Genomic DNA, 16,321 nt, shown 5'->3' on the forward strand with positions numbered 1-16,321 from the left:
TTAGTTGGCAGGAATCAATGAAGCAGGTGTTGAATCAAAAATGCAGGCAGGTCAGATCAGATGAGTGGTTATGTGATTTTTAACATCAAAGGTCATGCGGGAGAAATTCATAAAGTGCCCGAAACAAAAAAAGTGAATGAGAAAAGGAAAACAAGTGAAACAGAAACAGAACGAGATGACAAGACACAAAACACACAAAACAAAATCAAGATTAGCTGCATTTCATTACAGATCACCCTCACATGCTGTTAGCACAATGTTAGCTTCATTAGCGGTTAGCATCATTTCACACACTGGTAACAGCAAACAAAAGCTGGATGGTTGCCAATTTGAATAAAGCATGGGGCAGAAGCTTCCTATGGTTCTGCAAATAAAGCTGATGAGCGGTGGACATGAAGCTGCTTCTTTTCACTTTACGCTAATTACTAAGTCCCGGGTTTCCAACAGGGTATTAAAAGCTGACACCGCTGCAGAGCCCGACTTAGAACTAGAAGATGTTTAAGTGCATCTGTATTTTCATCCACCTCTAGGAACTGTTTTTAGGGTTTTTAAAATCATATAAAGGCATGTAAAAGAAAGAATTTCTTAAACTCTGTCTCCTATAGGCCTTTTTGAGCTTCAAATTAAAACCACAGCAGCTACAAACTGTATGACTACAGCGACAGAGCTCGCATCAAAAATCAGGTCTTCAGTCCAGCGAAGATCTTTTCCTTATTATCATACACTTATACTGTGCACTTTTTCAGCAACCCACATAGTAAATCACATCAATGTAATAACCACAATTCAGAGAAATCACTTTGTTAACCTGTAGAGCTGGTACACCACTTAACCTGGTCCACTATCTCAGCTGACTCACCCGAGCGAGGCTTCAGTCCGAACGGCGGGCTGGAGAAGGATGGAGGTCCGCTCACTGGAGATCTGTCATGTCGCTACGGCAAAAGAAACGGAAACAAAACTTTAAAGTAAGTCACATTTTAGTCAATTGTATAAAGCAATTTGATGGACACTCTCAGACACTTTGATGCGCCTCACGTGCAGTTTTGAAAGACACACAGACTTATGAATGGCTCCACAGAGAGAGATAAAGTACACAACAACACATTCTTGTGATGAAGCTCTACACGTTACCAGGACCTAAAATTAAACTCAGAACTGGCTCACAGACAACAGCACTGCACTCAGTTTGCACCTCCTCTGCCTTCAATCATCGCTCAACTTATATGACCTGCAGACTCACCGATACAGCGACTAGCTCAACACTCCAGAGACGTGTAATTCAACATAACTGAAGAAGCATTGTTTTCCAAAGACTGTTATTAATTTAAAAACAATCCTACAGGGAATTTACCTCTTTACGTCTTTCATATTTTCACCTGGTAATAACATCTGATCTGTGAACAGTGGTTTAAAATATAAGCAGAACACACTGCAATCTATTATTAGACTGGCAAGACCTCTCCTGGAGGAGATCAGTACTTCAAGAGCAATGATTTCATTTTTCTTGATGTACTTCCCATCCGTGTGGCTTTGGTGGGTCTACAGTTCATGCTAACTTCACAGACTTCAACTCTGCTGTGGAAATCCCAAATTTAGTGCAACTTCCAAAAAATGTGATAACAAATGACCGTACGTCTTTATATCTCCATTAATTTTCATCTGATAGGCTCAAATATATGATAATTTCAAGCTGTATATAGAGGGACATCTATCAAAGCAGCAACCCACTGCACTCATAGTGTCACAGCTCTGTTAATCTACACATTAAGGTAAATAAAAAACAAGAAAAAATGTTAACATACAGCAATGGAGCAAACAGAACAACTCACTGTGACAAAACAGGATAACACTAGACAACACTCATAAGCTTTGCTAATGTAAACACACACCCTCATGACACTTCAGTATAAACTCTACCTTACACACTACCATGTGAGAGAGAAAACTGTCAATTCAGCAGCCACTTGTCCGACCGTCCACTAAAAAGGCTTTCAGTAAACCCACCGTCAGTTTAGCCTGTTAGAAATTCCTCAAGAAAGCCTGTGAGTAACTGGTGAAAGACTCACATGTAGCAACAGAGAAACACGTTCCCACCCTGTTCACATGTGGAACGGCTGCCAGATGAAATGTGACACATGTGAAAAGCTCAGAGGGGTCTGTTTTTGCAGCTAACACAGGAACTCACAGCAAACAGACACACAAAAGACTGCTGGTTCACTGCGAAGCACGACTGTGGACAGCTCGCTCTGAGGACAGGGACTACATCCAGATGTAGCACGTTTACCTTGATCGACATATGCCATTCATACTCCCGGCATGCAAGCTGGGCCTCAAACCTGGCCTTCTCTAGAATCATCTGTCTCTTCTTCTGGAACTCACAGCCACCTTCATCCATGTGCTGCTACAGAACGCATCAAAGGTTTGGGCTGTAACTATTTTCTGTAACTTGAATACTTACAGGCTTTACTTATCCAGGAACGCACAGCACTTTAGGACCTGCCGAGCTCTATCACTTGATTATAGTTACTTAAAAAAAATTTCAGGTAACAGATATTTTAGGTAGCTTTGCAAACTGGAGGGACCAACAGGCCTTGAAATAATGTAAGGAGGGGTCAGAAAAAGGTGGCATCATTTCTAGTCTCTATATAAGAGGAATTCTTCAATGAAAAACTTTCTAGGATTTATACCATGCTTAGCTCCACCCACTTCTTTAGAGCTCCAATCACATCTGTAGAACTTTATTGAAACTCTTGAGTTACTAAATCCTGTCCACTTTTTCTATTTCACTTGAAAACAGAGTGTTAAAGTAATGATGTTACCGCCGGCTGTGCACCTGTTCTACTATCCTCAATAAAATATCTCATTTAGCATTTAGTCAAAAATCTTCCCAGAGAATATTTTTCATTCTAATTATTAGAGACAATTCGGAACTAGCCACAACCCCTCAACTCATCTATAGACTTGCCTCTACAGGAAACGGCAGATTTTCTGGTATGAGCCTGTCCCACTTGGAGTTGTTCTAATCTACATGGATACGTTCTTGAATTTGAAGGAACTAGATTTCAAAATGCCAAACTTTGGCTTCCTCCCTAATCCCCTGGAGTGATACCAAAAAACAAATATTAACCAAGAACAATCACTGCACATGCTTCTTCCCCACTAGAAACATAACAATTTGCTATGTTTACAACTTTTTTCAAGCATTTATCAAATCAGGTATAACAACAATACTGCAAAAAAAGTGACAATCTGCACACTATTTGGTTCCAAGTACCAGATTTTTCCTTAAAATATTTATACAAAAGCAACATTAGGATCCGTAAGAACTTACGTCAAAGAGAAGAAAGAACAGGCAATTTTCCAGAAGCTCTCATTAATACAAACCCCTGCCACACATTGACCAAGAACTCTAAGCATAGATTCATGCTTTGAACAACAATCTCCAAAACCATCACTGAGCTGATACTTAGAGAAATAAAAAAAAAAAAAAAAAAAAAAAAAAAAACTTTCAAATTGCTGAAAATTTGTAAAAAAATAAATTTAAAAATTTAAAAAGTCAAAAACTGAAAGCCTGTCTGGAACATCCTGTAGACATTTGTCCACTGAATATCAAACCAGGTTTCAGAGGAATTGGCCAACAAAATAAGGGAGGAGCAGTGACTGAAGTTAAACATCAATCTACGGTCTCCTGGAAAATTTCAAAAATTCATAAAAATTGTAAAAAGTCAAAAATCCATCTCCAACAATTTGTAGAATTTTGCCAATGAATACTCATGTCAAGTTTCAGAAGTGTTGGCTTATAAATAAGGGAGGAGCAGCCACTGAAGTTAAAAACGAATGTACTGCTAATCTTCAAAATTTCAAAAATTGGCAATAAATTTATAAAACTGAAAGCCTGTCTGGAACATCCTGTAGACATTTGTCCACTGAATATCAAACCAAGTTTCAGAGGAATTGGCCAACAAAATAAGGGAGGAGCAGCCACTGAAGTTAAAAATGAATGTACTGCTAATCTTCAAAATTTCAAAAATTGGCAATAAATTTAGAAAACTGAAAACAAAACATTTGTCTGAAGCATTTTGTAGAACGTTGCACATCAAATACTCAACGTTTCAAAAGAGCCTAGGAATAAGGGAGGAATAAGGATTAAAGAGAAATGGACAGTATTTCTGGAAAAAACTTGAAAATTCTTTAAAATTTTTAAGTCAAAATCCATCTCCCCTATTTATAGAGCCTTACCCAAAAACTACTGCTGCCAAGTTTCAGAAGATTTCAAGTATAAATGACCAAGGAGTAACAAAATTAGCAAAAGGCTGACAGACACCAGATGGACGGCTCAGTCTGGGATAAGTCGTCGACAGCGGAGTTAAAAAAAGATCAAATTGAAATTTTAGCTGACCTTTTCAGACACGATGATTGTTGTCACTTTATTGTAAGTTGGTGATCAACAAATTGAAGCTTGCATCAAACTAGAAATCTTCCCAGATAAGAACCATCGTGTCTGACTGAAGGTAAATTTCAGACATGTTTTACATATTTTCATGTGTGATGATAACAGCCTGCTTTTCTGTGCTGTGCTTGGACTCAAAGTTAGACATAAAGAGCTCTAAAGACGTGAACACTGTACCTTTGGTGTTGTGGCGCCGTCATCACTGTCCTGCCCACTGAGGAGAAAAAGAAGAAAAAAAGGGGAAGGGATGACCACATGACCATCACCCCACACAAAACAATACGCAGCTAAAATTTCACCAGCAAAAAAGAAGTACTGATGCATAATTTTCCCTTTAAGCCAGTCAGGAACAACCATAATGACCCAAATACAAGAATTTTTATTCTAAATTTAGGTTTGATGGCTTGTTAGGACAAGAAACTGAAGCATGAAAGTGTTTAAAGTGAGGAGTGTAATGGTCCTGAACAGTCTTCTACAGAGAGTGTTGCATAATGGCTTCTTTGTAACCTTGTTGTTATGCTGTGCTGTTATGCTATGTTATCAGCCCATTTAGAGTGAGACAGTCAGTACAACCAGAGTTTAGTTAGCCTAATTCAACCTGCAGGACTTTCTGATGGCTTGTGTTTAAGTGTAGACCAGTTTATAGAATCTCTAGAATATTAACATTAAAAAAAAAAAAGTGAGATTATCAGTCAAATGGTCAAAAATGATAGCTGTGACTGACTGCTCCATGACAGGAGAGAGCAAGGCTGACATAAAACAGCCACTCAGGGCTTTTGTTGTTTTTTTTTTACAGATAACCATGTTTCTACAAGAGAAACATCTCTCCTCCCCGGATTAATACCAGTTCATGGAGGTGGAATGTCCATAAACTTCCTGTCCTCAAAAAATGATGCTTAGCACAAAAACATTTTTTTTCCCCCTCAGGCACCCCCGTCTGTCACGCCAAAACTTTTCCACGGTCATAAAACGGGCTGCAGCACACAGATACTCAGAATCTTACTTGAGTGACTCATCCACTGTGACCATCTCCACTGGATAGAGCTGGACTCCAGACAAATCTTCCTGCTCTGTGTTCACTCTGACACACAAAACACAACATTAACAACAACACAACATGCTGAATTTCTCCTTATGATCGGCTGTTTGTTAGGCCATTAAAGACAACTCCGCAGAGGTAAGATAGGATCTCACTGTGCTTGATGCTATAACTAATCTCTACTCTGATATACTGTAATACTCAGGTGTTGGTGCTGAGTTTTTTACCTGCTGGGGTCCTGCAGCAGCTCCACAGCCTCTTTGAGCTGATTGATCATGTCAATGTGGAGCTCTGTGCCCCCTGTGACTCTTGACCTGCAGCCACAAAGATGGAAAGGAGAGGTATGTATACATCTGAAATTCACACAGGTGATGATAGTGCCATACATAAATACATACATTATACGTACATTATAAACTGTGATCATGAAAATAAACTGATAAAAATCACTAGCCATATTAAACACAAAATGATATTGCAAAGAGATACTGAATAAGATACACTAACATAAGCAGAAGGGAAACAGTGAGATTCAATACAAGAATGCACCTTTAAATGGGGACAAACTGGAAATCAACTCACGTTTGCTCGGTTGACCAGTGTGAGTCTTCTTCTATCCTGAGGGGCTCGTCGAAGTCTGCCGCTGTCCTACCCTGCACAGACAAGCATACACACATCAGCAGCAGCTGCAGCAGTCACGTGATCCACAGACTGGCTCAACCATTGGCCAAAAATCAGAGACATTACCACTTTCCCCTCTGTACAATAAGGGCACAGAGTCTCTTTTCTTCTTATATTCCTCATGTGTTTCTTACTTTAATAGTAACCTCTATGGAGTTTTTACTCAGCAGTCTATTTAAGTCATTAATAAAGAGCACGCACGTCTAACACCAAACACAAAGAATACACCTTCAAAATAAAAGAATAAAATCTAAGCACGATTTAGATTCATGGATTTTAGAAAGCGATACCTTTCATCTAACTTTAGGCCTCAGCCACACTAGATAAAAATAGGAGCGCAACTTCCAGGCTCCCAGGAAAAACCAACGCTTAGATGCACACGGACCATCATTCACTGTCAAAAGCATGTTTTGTGGAGTGACAGCGGCCCGTGAACTTCAACCACTAAATTTTTTGAACATTGATCCCAATTCTGAAGATGTTTGCTCAAGGCTTTCCAGATAGACTGCTTCCATCACCTGAAAAACAAACTCCGCAGTCCTGCGAAAAAATAATTATACTCCATAATTCAGTAGTTTGTAGAACCGTCTTTACCAGCAATAACTTGAAGTAATGATTTTCTGTGTAACTTTATCTCCCATCATCAGCACGGTCCACTCGTCTTTACAACATTGCTTCAGCCCCCCTTAAGTTTGTATGTATTGTTTATGCACAGCTCTCTTAAGGTTCTGCAAGAGCATTTCAATGAGGTTAAAGTCTGGACTTTGACTGGTCCAGTGCAACATCTTGATTCTTTGCTTTTTCAGCCATTCTGACTCTAGAATTCTTTGGTATACAGAGGAGCTCATGGTCAACTCAATGACTGCAAGGTGCCCAAGTTCCTGTGGCTGGAAAACAAGCATCCACAGAATCTGGCACCCCTCCACCACCGGCGTAACTGCTGGTACGAGGTGTTTGGTCTTGTCTGTCTAAAGGACTTTGCTCCAGAAGTCTTGTGGTTGGTTCAGATGCATCTCAGCAAAGCTAAGCTGTGCTGTTCCTTTCAGAGAGAAGAGACTTTCTCCTGACAGCCCATCCAAAAAAGCTGTTCAGTCTTTTTCATTGCTTCTTGTTCTAATTTCTTTTTTACGAGAAGTCATAAAGTATTGAACACAGGAATTCAAAATCATGCTGTAAAAACCTGGAGCAGTGGAGAATGGGGTCAACAGAGGTAAAAACTCTGAGTTGATCTAAATAAGATTTTACTTTTAACATGGAATAATCAAAAAAAAAAAAAAGCGGATGAACTTAAATTGTAATTTCAAACTGCAGCACAGCTGGGGCTCTTCATGACAAATGAAGTGATGCAAAACTTTAAAGCCTAAAAGTGAATCTAACTGAGATTAACACAAAGTGACAGTTGTCTGCAAACTCTATTTAAACAAACGCCAGGAGCCTAAAAGGACAGGCAGCGTAACTAATGCTGGAATAAAGTAGCCCAGAGAATATAACAGTTTGCATAACTTCAATCAGAGAGCAGCATTATGCCTGAAGTGAACCGTTTACTGCATCAATCTTTGATTGAAGCACTCAGAGGGGAGGAGAAAGAATACAATATGAGCTCTTGCCTTGATGTAGTTGATGAAGCGGGTGCTGAGAGCCGAGTCTCTGCTCTGGTCCTTCAGGGCTTCCGTAGGACTCTCCTCAATCAGGTGCACCGAGTCGGAGTTTGGGTCTGCTGAAATGGAGGAAACGGGAACTGTGAAAGTTTGGAACGGACGTAGTTTATACTGTGCGGCTCTCAAACTCTTCTTTCTTTTCACACTGCATATTTAATGTGACTCTGCTCTAGTCAGCACTAACAGATCATCGCTGACATAAAGAAAAGACTTTAAAGTTCAATAACTGCATCCGTTTAAGTTGAAGTGCAGAGTGCATCATTCTGGTTGGTTAGACTCTAAAAAATATGGACACAAAAGCACATAAAAGTGATTCCACTCAGGATCACATTGAACTGGATAAACGCCACAGTTTCATCATTTCTATCCTTCAGTTATGTTTAATGCAGCACAGTTTACTCACTGCAGATGAGCAGTATACACTTCCTGCTCCTCTTTGTGTGTATTCCATGAAATAAATGCTCTGTTTATACACATTCAGACAGCTTTCCTTTTTTAGATATCAAAATTATTATAAATACATAAGCAATAAAACAGATACATTCTGACCAATGCCCACCAGTTACAACCAGCCAGGCACATTAAACGAGGACGACACGAAGCAAGACTCCTGAATAGAAATCTAGGGGAATCAGTCACTTCCTTTAAGTCGCATCTTAAAACACATTTAATGAGAAACATTTTCCAAAATTTTATATGAGTTTTAATCTGTTTTTTTTTCCCCTGAAGTTCTCACTGCAGTTTCTTGGTTTGAATGTTTTCTTCTAAGCTCAGTGTTACTGATGACTTAAAGCTAGTTTACAATGATAGAAAAGCTTGAAGAACAAAAACCATAGCAGGACTTCGCTGCTACTGTGAAGACATCGCATTTTGCAAAGATGTATTTTTTGTGGGATATTTTTGTGACGCCCTTCTAGCATTAAGAATTTGTTTGAACATATAAATAACCAAGACAGCCCTGTTTTCACTCATCTCAGCTCGGTAAATGTGACCCTCCATCAGCTCTAACCTAATTAAGGCTGATTGAAGTCTATTTAAACTGTGTGTCTGGGGAGCTGCTGCTGTTCTTTAATAGAGTTCAACAGCCCAGATACTTTCAGACACGCAGCTGATGGATCAGAAAAGCAAAACTACAAAAATCCCAGTTTGTACACTGCTGACCCACAACGCATGGCTGGGATCTTATAGTTGGTTTCTAATAACAGCTGCAGGTACAGGGAGCACTAGCAGGTTCTGACTTGTAGCCGTGCTGAGTGCCACTTTATCTGCATGACCAAATCCAGCTGCAGCTGAATTACAGTAATTGTGTAAGTCTGTTGGTTATTTGACTCCTTTCTAAGCTGGTGACACACCACTAAGATCACTCCATGTCCTATAAATGATCAGCTGATCGGAGCACAAACCAAGTGTGTGAAACTGGTGTTGCTCTTTGTCTCTAAAGGTTTGAGTCTGCATGCTGTGATTTAAATGTTTATGCCCCCAAAATAAGAGCGATAAGCACAAGCACACACTGTTCATTCACGACTTGTTAGGTTGTTCAGAGAGGTGTGTGTGCGTACCTGTCAGAGAGCTGATGTGTTCGCTGGAGTCGTCTTTGCTGATCCCCTCCTCTGTGATGTGGCTCATCGGCACATTAAGGCTCAGACTGTCTTCATCTGACGGCTGAAACAAAAAACGGCTTCAACAACAAACTTAATACAAAAGCACAACAACAGCCGAGTGTTAACACAATCTCCAGGCTGCTCCTATCTCAGCTTTACTACTGTTCTATGTTTTGAACCATTTGATCAAAATGTTCCATATTGTCACAGAAACTATTTAATTTGTGAATTATAGCTTAAAATTTAGGTTTCCCTTTAGTAATAAAATAATCATTTACAATTTGAGCTCGCTGCTGTTTGAACAGACTTCCACCTAAACACTGAGTGTTTAAATGAAATGCAGGAAATGTGAATTAGTCACAAAGAAAAGAAGTTTTCATTCTAAAAGAAAAATGAAAATATGAGCTCTGCCGCCCCCTGACTCCTCTGCACAGACGGCTCCGAGAGGCGAGCGCAACTTTCTGCTTATTAGTTAAAATCAAACAGAGAAAAAGAAAGATGAGCTGATCTGATTAGAAAATGAGGATTTTTCTGGATGTGGACATCGCATAAAGGAGTACAGAAGATGAATATGAAAGCATAAAGCTTGTAACACATATACAGCTACACAAACATGATGCAGACATTCATTATGATATCCACAAAGATGTAATCATGGCATATGGACACAAAGGTACAAAAGGACACAAATTTCACACACATGCACACTGTCTCACACTCAGACACACACACACCTCAGTAGCAGACAGGCTCTTGTCTCCGTTGTCGCTGCCGACTCCTGAGTCACTGTCCTGCTTCTTCTGCTGCTCCATGTCCTCCACACTGCAGACACAAGACACGGGTCACACACCTGACACACACAGGAGGCAGGTGTGGGTGTGGATGTGTGTGCGCGCACAGAGATAAAGAGCAAGAGAGCCACAATGACAGAGAGAGAGAATCCCCCTCCCCTCCCCTCTCTCTCTCTCTCTCGTGCTGCGTTCACACTCTTCTGTAAATTCTGATTTCGTATTTTTTACTGCTGACTTGTCACAAATGTTTCAGGGCTGAAGGTGTAGAGCGCAATAAAAACAGAGCTTAAAACTGTTGTGGTGACACGACTTAAAAAAAAATAAAAGACCCATTTAAGAACCTTTCAAACTGAATTTAAGACATTTTTAATCTGTAGTTGTAAAAACAATGTACTAAAAAACTCAGTTTTCACACTCTGTGAGAGTGATGACCTCATGTACTGCAATCCTGCAGGTTTGCGTGACGTTATTAACCTCAATCCTTCATTGATTTTAAAGTAGTACTTTCTCTGAACCTTTAAATTATTTAGGAGGGGAGTGATGTGATCTGCAGCCAGACAGAGGAGGAAGAATAAAATATTATTAAATACTAAACTAGCTCATTGAGTGGCTAAAGCTATGGCTGTTATAATAATAATGCATAAGTGCAGATGTTTCACACAAGCTTCAGTGTCATACAAAAAAAATTAACTGACCTGTAATACTCTGCACAGTATTTTAATCCAATTCACATTCACACAGACACACACTGATGGCAGTAATCAGTCATACCATATGCACAAACTGTGAAGAGACAAAAAATCTGACATCTGTATTTGATCAAAGGAAGATCTGAAAAAAGGTTTTTATAAATTAAAACATGCAAGTCAAATATGAGGCACCTGGGGAACTTCAATCAGCCGTGTGAATGCAGCCCTGTGGCAACCTCCAAGCAACTGAACAATAATGATGCTGCAACTGCTCACACACACACACACACACACACACACACACACACACACACACACACACACACACACACACACACACACACACACACACACACACACACACACGCACACGATCATGATTCTGCACGCACAGTTGTTTCATAATAAGCCACACTGCTCAGTTTAAGTCTGAGGCAAATGTGGGTTCATCCATCCTTCTGTGACCTCTGACCCATGACTTCCTCAATATGTAACTAAGAGATTGAAACTCATGTAATAGCCAAAGCATATGCCTCTAACTGCAAATGTTAGGAGTAGATCTGGAACTTAGACTGTTGTTTTACATTGGTGGGGCACTCTTTCTTCATTCAGTAAACCATAAACTGAGCCGTGCTGCGTTTCATTTTTATCTAGTTCTCCTTTAAGGTCATCGCGTTAATGGAGTTTTAAAAATAGCATCAGTCTGTTCTCAGCTTTCTCTGGAGTGAGGCAGAGAACAACTACCCCTCACAGAACCATACTAATTTATTATCCAAAGCCTTTTTTGAGTAAAACAGCTACGTGGCATCACATGTCTGTGAAAGCAAAGAATTCAGAGTGATGGCTTATAAGGATGTTTTAGAGAAAGAGAAAAGAATCGAAAGCATCTGAAGAGGAAAAAGACCGAGCAGCAATCCTAGAAACCTAGAAAAATATTAGAGTAACAAAGTTAGGTTGACCTTTAGTCTGTCCGTTTACAGTGAGCCTTTCACAATCATAACTTGTTACCACTGAAAACATTACGCAAATGTGCAGGAAAATAAAAACTACAGACAGCGAAGCTGTTCATATTAAACACTCATAACCCAGAATATCAGAGTGTCACAATCAGGAACTCGCCTTTTTTATAACCAACATCTAATTTCAGTAGTCTGGAATGGAAAACAGTTCAAAGGTCAATCCTTGGGCAGGATACTGTACCCTGAGTTTCATCCTCAAGTGTGTGAATGTTAGCTAAAAGCACTTGTATGAATGTTTGTGTGAGACTTGCAGTTAGAGTAGAAAAGCGCTATATCAGTACCAGTCCATTTATACCAAAATCAGTGCATTGCTAACTCTGTATTGAATCTAAATGCACAACATAGATGGTCTGGCAACCAGCAGGCGGCGCTGTTTGGTGGTATTAATAGAAAATATATGGAGCCAAAATGTGTCTCCACTGAGGTATAGGTGTATGAACCAAGCTGCAATCTTCAGAGTCAGGTAAAAAAAAAAAAAAAAAAGTTGTAGTTCCTGGAGTGGCCACTTGAGGCTGGTTCCAAAAGCGAGCGAGTCCCTGTAGGCTCCCATATCAGAATCCTCAACAGCATTAAAACGCCTACTTGAAGCATGTTACAACAAAAGGAGTTCTCAACTTTACAACAATATATTACATATATCCTGCTGTACAGTCAAATTAACAGACTACTGCAACAAGCAGGAGCGAAGCTTCCAGCGAATCCCCGTGTTGTTTGTTTAATGCTGCCAAAGTGACGCGTTCAAAAGTTTTATAGCATTAAAATCGCAACTAGAAATGGAAGGTTATCCAAAGTATAAACAGATGTGTTAGTTTTATTTCTATTCTGTTAACAGCATTTTATATGTATGGACTCACTCAGCTGAGCTATATTTACACATCATCAGCTCTCCTTCTAGGTCATTCCTTCATACTCTGGTTGTCACTGATGCTTTTATCTTGTATGTCATTCACAGCTTATATAGACAAAGACAGCAAGTAACAATTAAAAGAGGGACCAAGAATGAAAGCTGAAGGAAAATCTGATTTGCATGTAGAGTAGAGTCTACAAGGGAACAGAAACTATTTTTCCTGCCCACATGTTGGGAGTGTTTCATGTGGGTGGATGTCCTCTGAGAGCTCGGCTCAGTGATGAAGAACCTGAAGCAGCAGAATTTTTATTTCCTATATATTTCTGTCTGTATTGTACATCCTTCTCCCTTCCAGTTGTTTTATTTTATCCATTATATCACTTTGGCTGGACTGACTAAAAACAGTGACATTCTCCAGAGGCCTTAATCCTTTCTTTGGTAATCCTCTGACTTTTCATCCTATACTATCCAGCATTTGACTTTTGACATTTAAAGTATGGATGAAATGACAAAATAATTCTATACTGTAATCTTTAGACTCGAGTACTGTTCCAGTTAGTCCAAATGAATGAAGCTTTTGCCTCCAGTTTTACTGGGAATAAATTTAAAAGCACTACAGGGACATCCGGTGATGATCCTACCTCCAACCCAAGGCACTCAGAATGTGTAGTTATTTACTTCTTTTTATTAAACTGTTTTTCCAAGTCTTGGACATTAGTGAACAAAGAAAATCATCATTCTGACTCACATCAAAAACTCTTCGTATTTTTTTAGTTTTGCCTGGCTTCACAAATTAGGGTCAGGGCTGAAGTTACCACATACCTCAGAGTGTTAACAAAGATGACCCATCTGTATCAGACCTCTAAATTTTACAGCAAATTTTCAGGTAGTTTGTGAGAAATGTATACTAATTACACTTTTGGACACAGAGAGTTAGATTTTGGTAGCATGCTTGGTTTTATTGGTTTATACATGTGTACCCCGATGCCACAGTTTAATGCAAAATCTGTATCTTTTAGAAGGTAAGTTCAAATTTATTATTTCTTGCTGCAAGATTACTGTGAGCGGCAATAAGATCAAAATTTTTGTATGTTAGCATTGCATCTGTGGACTTTTGACCACCTGTAAGTACGGCTGGGCAATTCATCGAAAAATTAATCAAAACTAAAATTCAGAACCTTTAATCCAGGTAATCTCGCCCACGTTGGTTAATTTTTTTTGTTAGTGACAGCAGTCTTCAGTAAAAATGTACAATTATATGCACGAACAGAAGTATTGTGCTGCATGAGGCAGCATCTCAGAGAGCAGAAAAAATGTTAAAGGTGTCGTTAGACATAAAATATTTGGGATTTTTGTCCAAAAAATGCGCATTTATATAGCATATTTGATAAGATATAGAAAACAAGAACAGAGCTGAACATTCCTCCACGCTCACTGAAAAACAGACTATTGATTCGCTTAATGCGTTTATCATTTGAAGCCTGTTGTTACCAGTTTTGGGGAGCTGCAGGCACATGATTCCACTCTGCTTTCATATAGGGCTTGGGGAAAAGTAAGCAAAATCATAGGCGTCTGGTACGTCATGAAAATGTGTTACTGTTATTTAACTCCTGCTGTTGTACTTTGGAAAGAGGTAGTTCTTACACTGGCTGTTGGGGGCAAGTTTTCAGGGGTTGCAAAATGATCCAAAAACCCTCCAGCAACTGTGTTCACGGGAAGTTTTGCCTCACATTACTTGCAGAACAGACCACACGGGTTTGAGCGTATGGCTCTGAGGATGGTATTAGTGGCGGTGTGGAAAAGATTTGGCTGTTTACTGTTGGACAGCGCTGCAGGAGTGCTGCATTGTTTGAGTGTATTCCTACAAATGTTTCATCTTTTCACACTTCACTGCTTCCTTTTTGGATTGTTGTTCCCCCGTTTAGCTCGGTTCTGTTTCGTTTCTGTTTCACCTTGTGCAATCCGAGTACCGACCCATTTCTACAACTGCTCCATGAATTCTTTCTTTGTTCCCACAGTTATGTGCAGTCATTTTTCTTGTGTGTCCTTTCTAAGTGTCGTCATTCAAAAGGATTTTAGTCTCATTCTTTTCCCTACTTGAATGTCTTCTTCCTGTATTTACTCCCCATTCCTTTATTCATCAATCACAGAGAGCATCTCACACACTGACGATGGGATTTTGGACTAACTTTTCAGTGAACTTCTGTGATAGCAGTCAGTCACTGTTGCCCAGCCTGGAGCCAGAGAATGGATCAGTTTCAGCTGACTAATGGAGGATTTGGCTGCAGGCTGAGAAACTGAGGAAGCTTAGATCACAGACAGCCATTCTGTTCCAGCAGACAGTTTCTATCTGTGTATAATGCTGTTGAAACTAAAACTAAAACGAATGGCTCTGAGGTGACGCAACATGCTTCTGGCAGCTATGTTGGAGGTCCACAACTAAGAACAGCTTACAACATTCATAAATAACATGAAAGCCACAAAAATCAAATCTTTTCTAAATCTTTTGAACTGAAAATAGGTTTTTCACATGTCCTGAACTTTTCTAGACACAAAGACACTGTCACCAGCTGCAGCCCCTTCATGTTACTGAGACAGGAAGCCAAACAGATACACTTCTGTATCAGTGTGTCTGGTTTTAGGCATTGAGGCAACACTGCCGCCATGAGGAAAACCAACTCAACATCTCCCTCTGTACGGGAAGTGGTGGCCTAGGGGAGATGAAGAGGGTTCATCACTGAGAGGACCCTGGTTTGAATCCTTGGGCTGACGTCACTGTGGGTCCCTGAGCAAGGCCCTTACCCCCCAGGTTGCTCCCCGGGCGCCCCCTGCTCCACGTTGTGCTGTGTGCACTGCATACTCCATGTGTGATGGGATAAATGCAGAGAATGAATCTCACTGCATGTATATGTATGTGACAAATAAAGCTCTTTCTTTTTCTTTAAATACCATTATTGAAAAGAAAAACTACATTCCTATATAACAATGTATTGACATTTGACACCAGAACATTGTTCAAGACATACAGTCTAATAGCGCACTACAGCAGCAGACACTGATGATATGATAGTGCAGTAACTGACCTGCCAGTGGTGGGCCGTGATAAGCTGAGTCGCCCCATGACAGGCAGGTAGAGCGAGTCAGGCATCTTCTCGCTGCGACACGCCTCAATGCTCAGATACTTGAAAATGTGAACTTTACCCTTTATACAGATCTGAATAATGGAAGAAAAAGAAAATCAAATCAGGATGAAGTAAAAGACCAGCTTTGCTTTGTTTTTCACATCACCTCAACCTTTATTCACACAGACTGCTGAGTCACTGATCCATTTTTTTTAGCTCTTGCAGCTGGTGCGTAACATTTCCAAAGACAGGCACATAGTTTTATACTACCTACTGCAATACTGCTGCTACTGCAGACACAAACATGATACTGGGATCATGATGGTTGCCACAGTGGCTACACACCAGCCCAGTGCACGATCCATTTACAAATAAAAATCAGCTATTACAATTGTTCAGTTCGTATATCAGGATGCTTTCTAAA

The 16,321-nt window shown here is 39.9% G+C and overlaps 1 protein-coding gene across 4 annotated transcripts in view; it reads right to left on the reverse strand.

Annotated features, from left to right (window-relative positions):
• Positions 1 to 16,321, reverse strand: part of lrch1 (leucine-rich repeats and calponin homology (CH) domain containing 1) — a 91,050-nt gene that overhangs the window by 22,201 nt on the left and 52,528 nt on the right. For all 4 annotated transcript variants that reach the window (XM_030758365.1, XM_030758364.1, XM_030758363.1 and 1 more), the window contains exons 6-14: positions 15,859 to 15,989; positions 10,164 to 10,251; positions 9,388 to 9,490; positions 7,778 to 7,887; positions 6,072 to 6,142; positions 5,717 to 5,803; positions 5,454 to 5,531; positions 4,628 to 4,664; positions 860 to 932 (exon numbers count right to left, since the gene is read on the reverse strand). In XM_030758365.1, the coding sequence (XP_030614225.1) occupies positions 860 to 932; positions 4,628 to 4,664; positions 5,454 to 5,531; positions 5,717 to 5,803; positions 6,072 to 6,142; positions 7,778 to 7,887; positions 9,388 to 9,490; positions 10,164 to 10,251; positions 15,859 to 15,989 (778 nt within the window). The remainder of the gene's footprint in view (positions 1 to 859; positions 933 to 4,627; positions 4,665 to 5,453; positions 5,532 to 5,716; positions 5,804 to 6,071; positions 6,143 to 7,777; positions 7,888 to 9,387; positions 9,491 to 10,163; positions 10,252 to 15,858; positions 15,990 to 16,321) is intronic.

Source organism: Archocentrus centrarchus, chromosome 21 (assembly GCF_007364275.1).
Source record: "Archocentrus centrarchus isolate MPI-CPG fArcCen1 chromosome 21, fArcCen1, whole genome shotgun sequence".
NCBI classification, from domain to species: domain Eukaryota; kingdom Metazoa; phylum Chordata; class Actinopteri; order Cichliformes; family Cichlidae; genus Archocentrus; species Archocentrus centrarchus.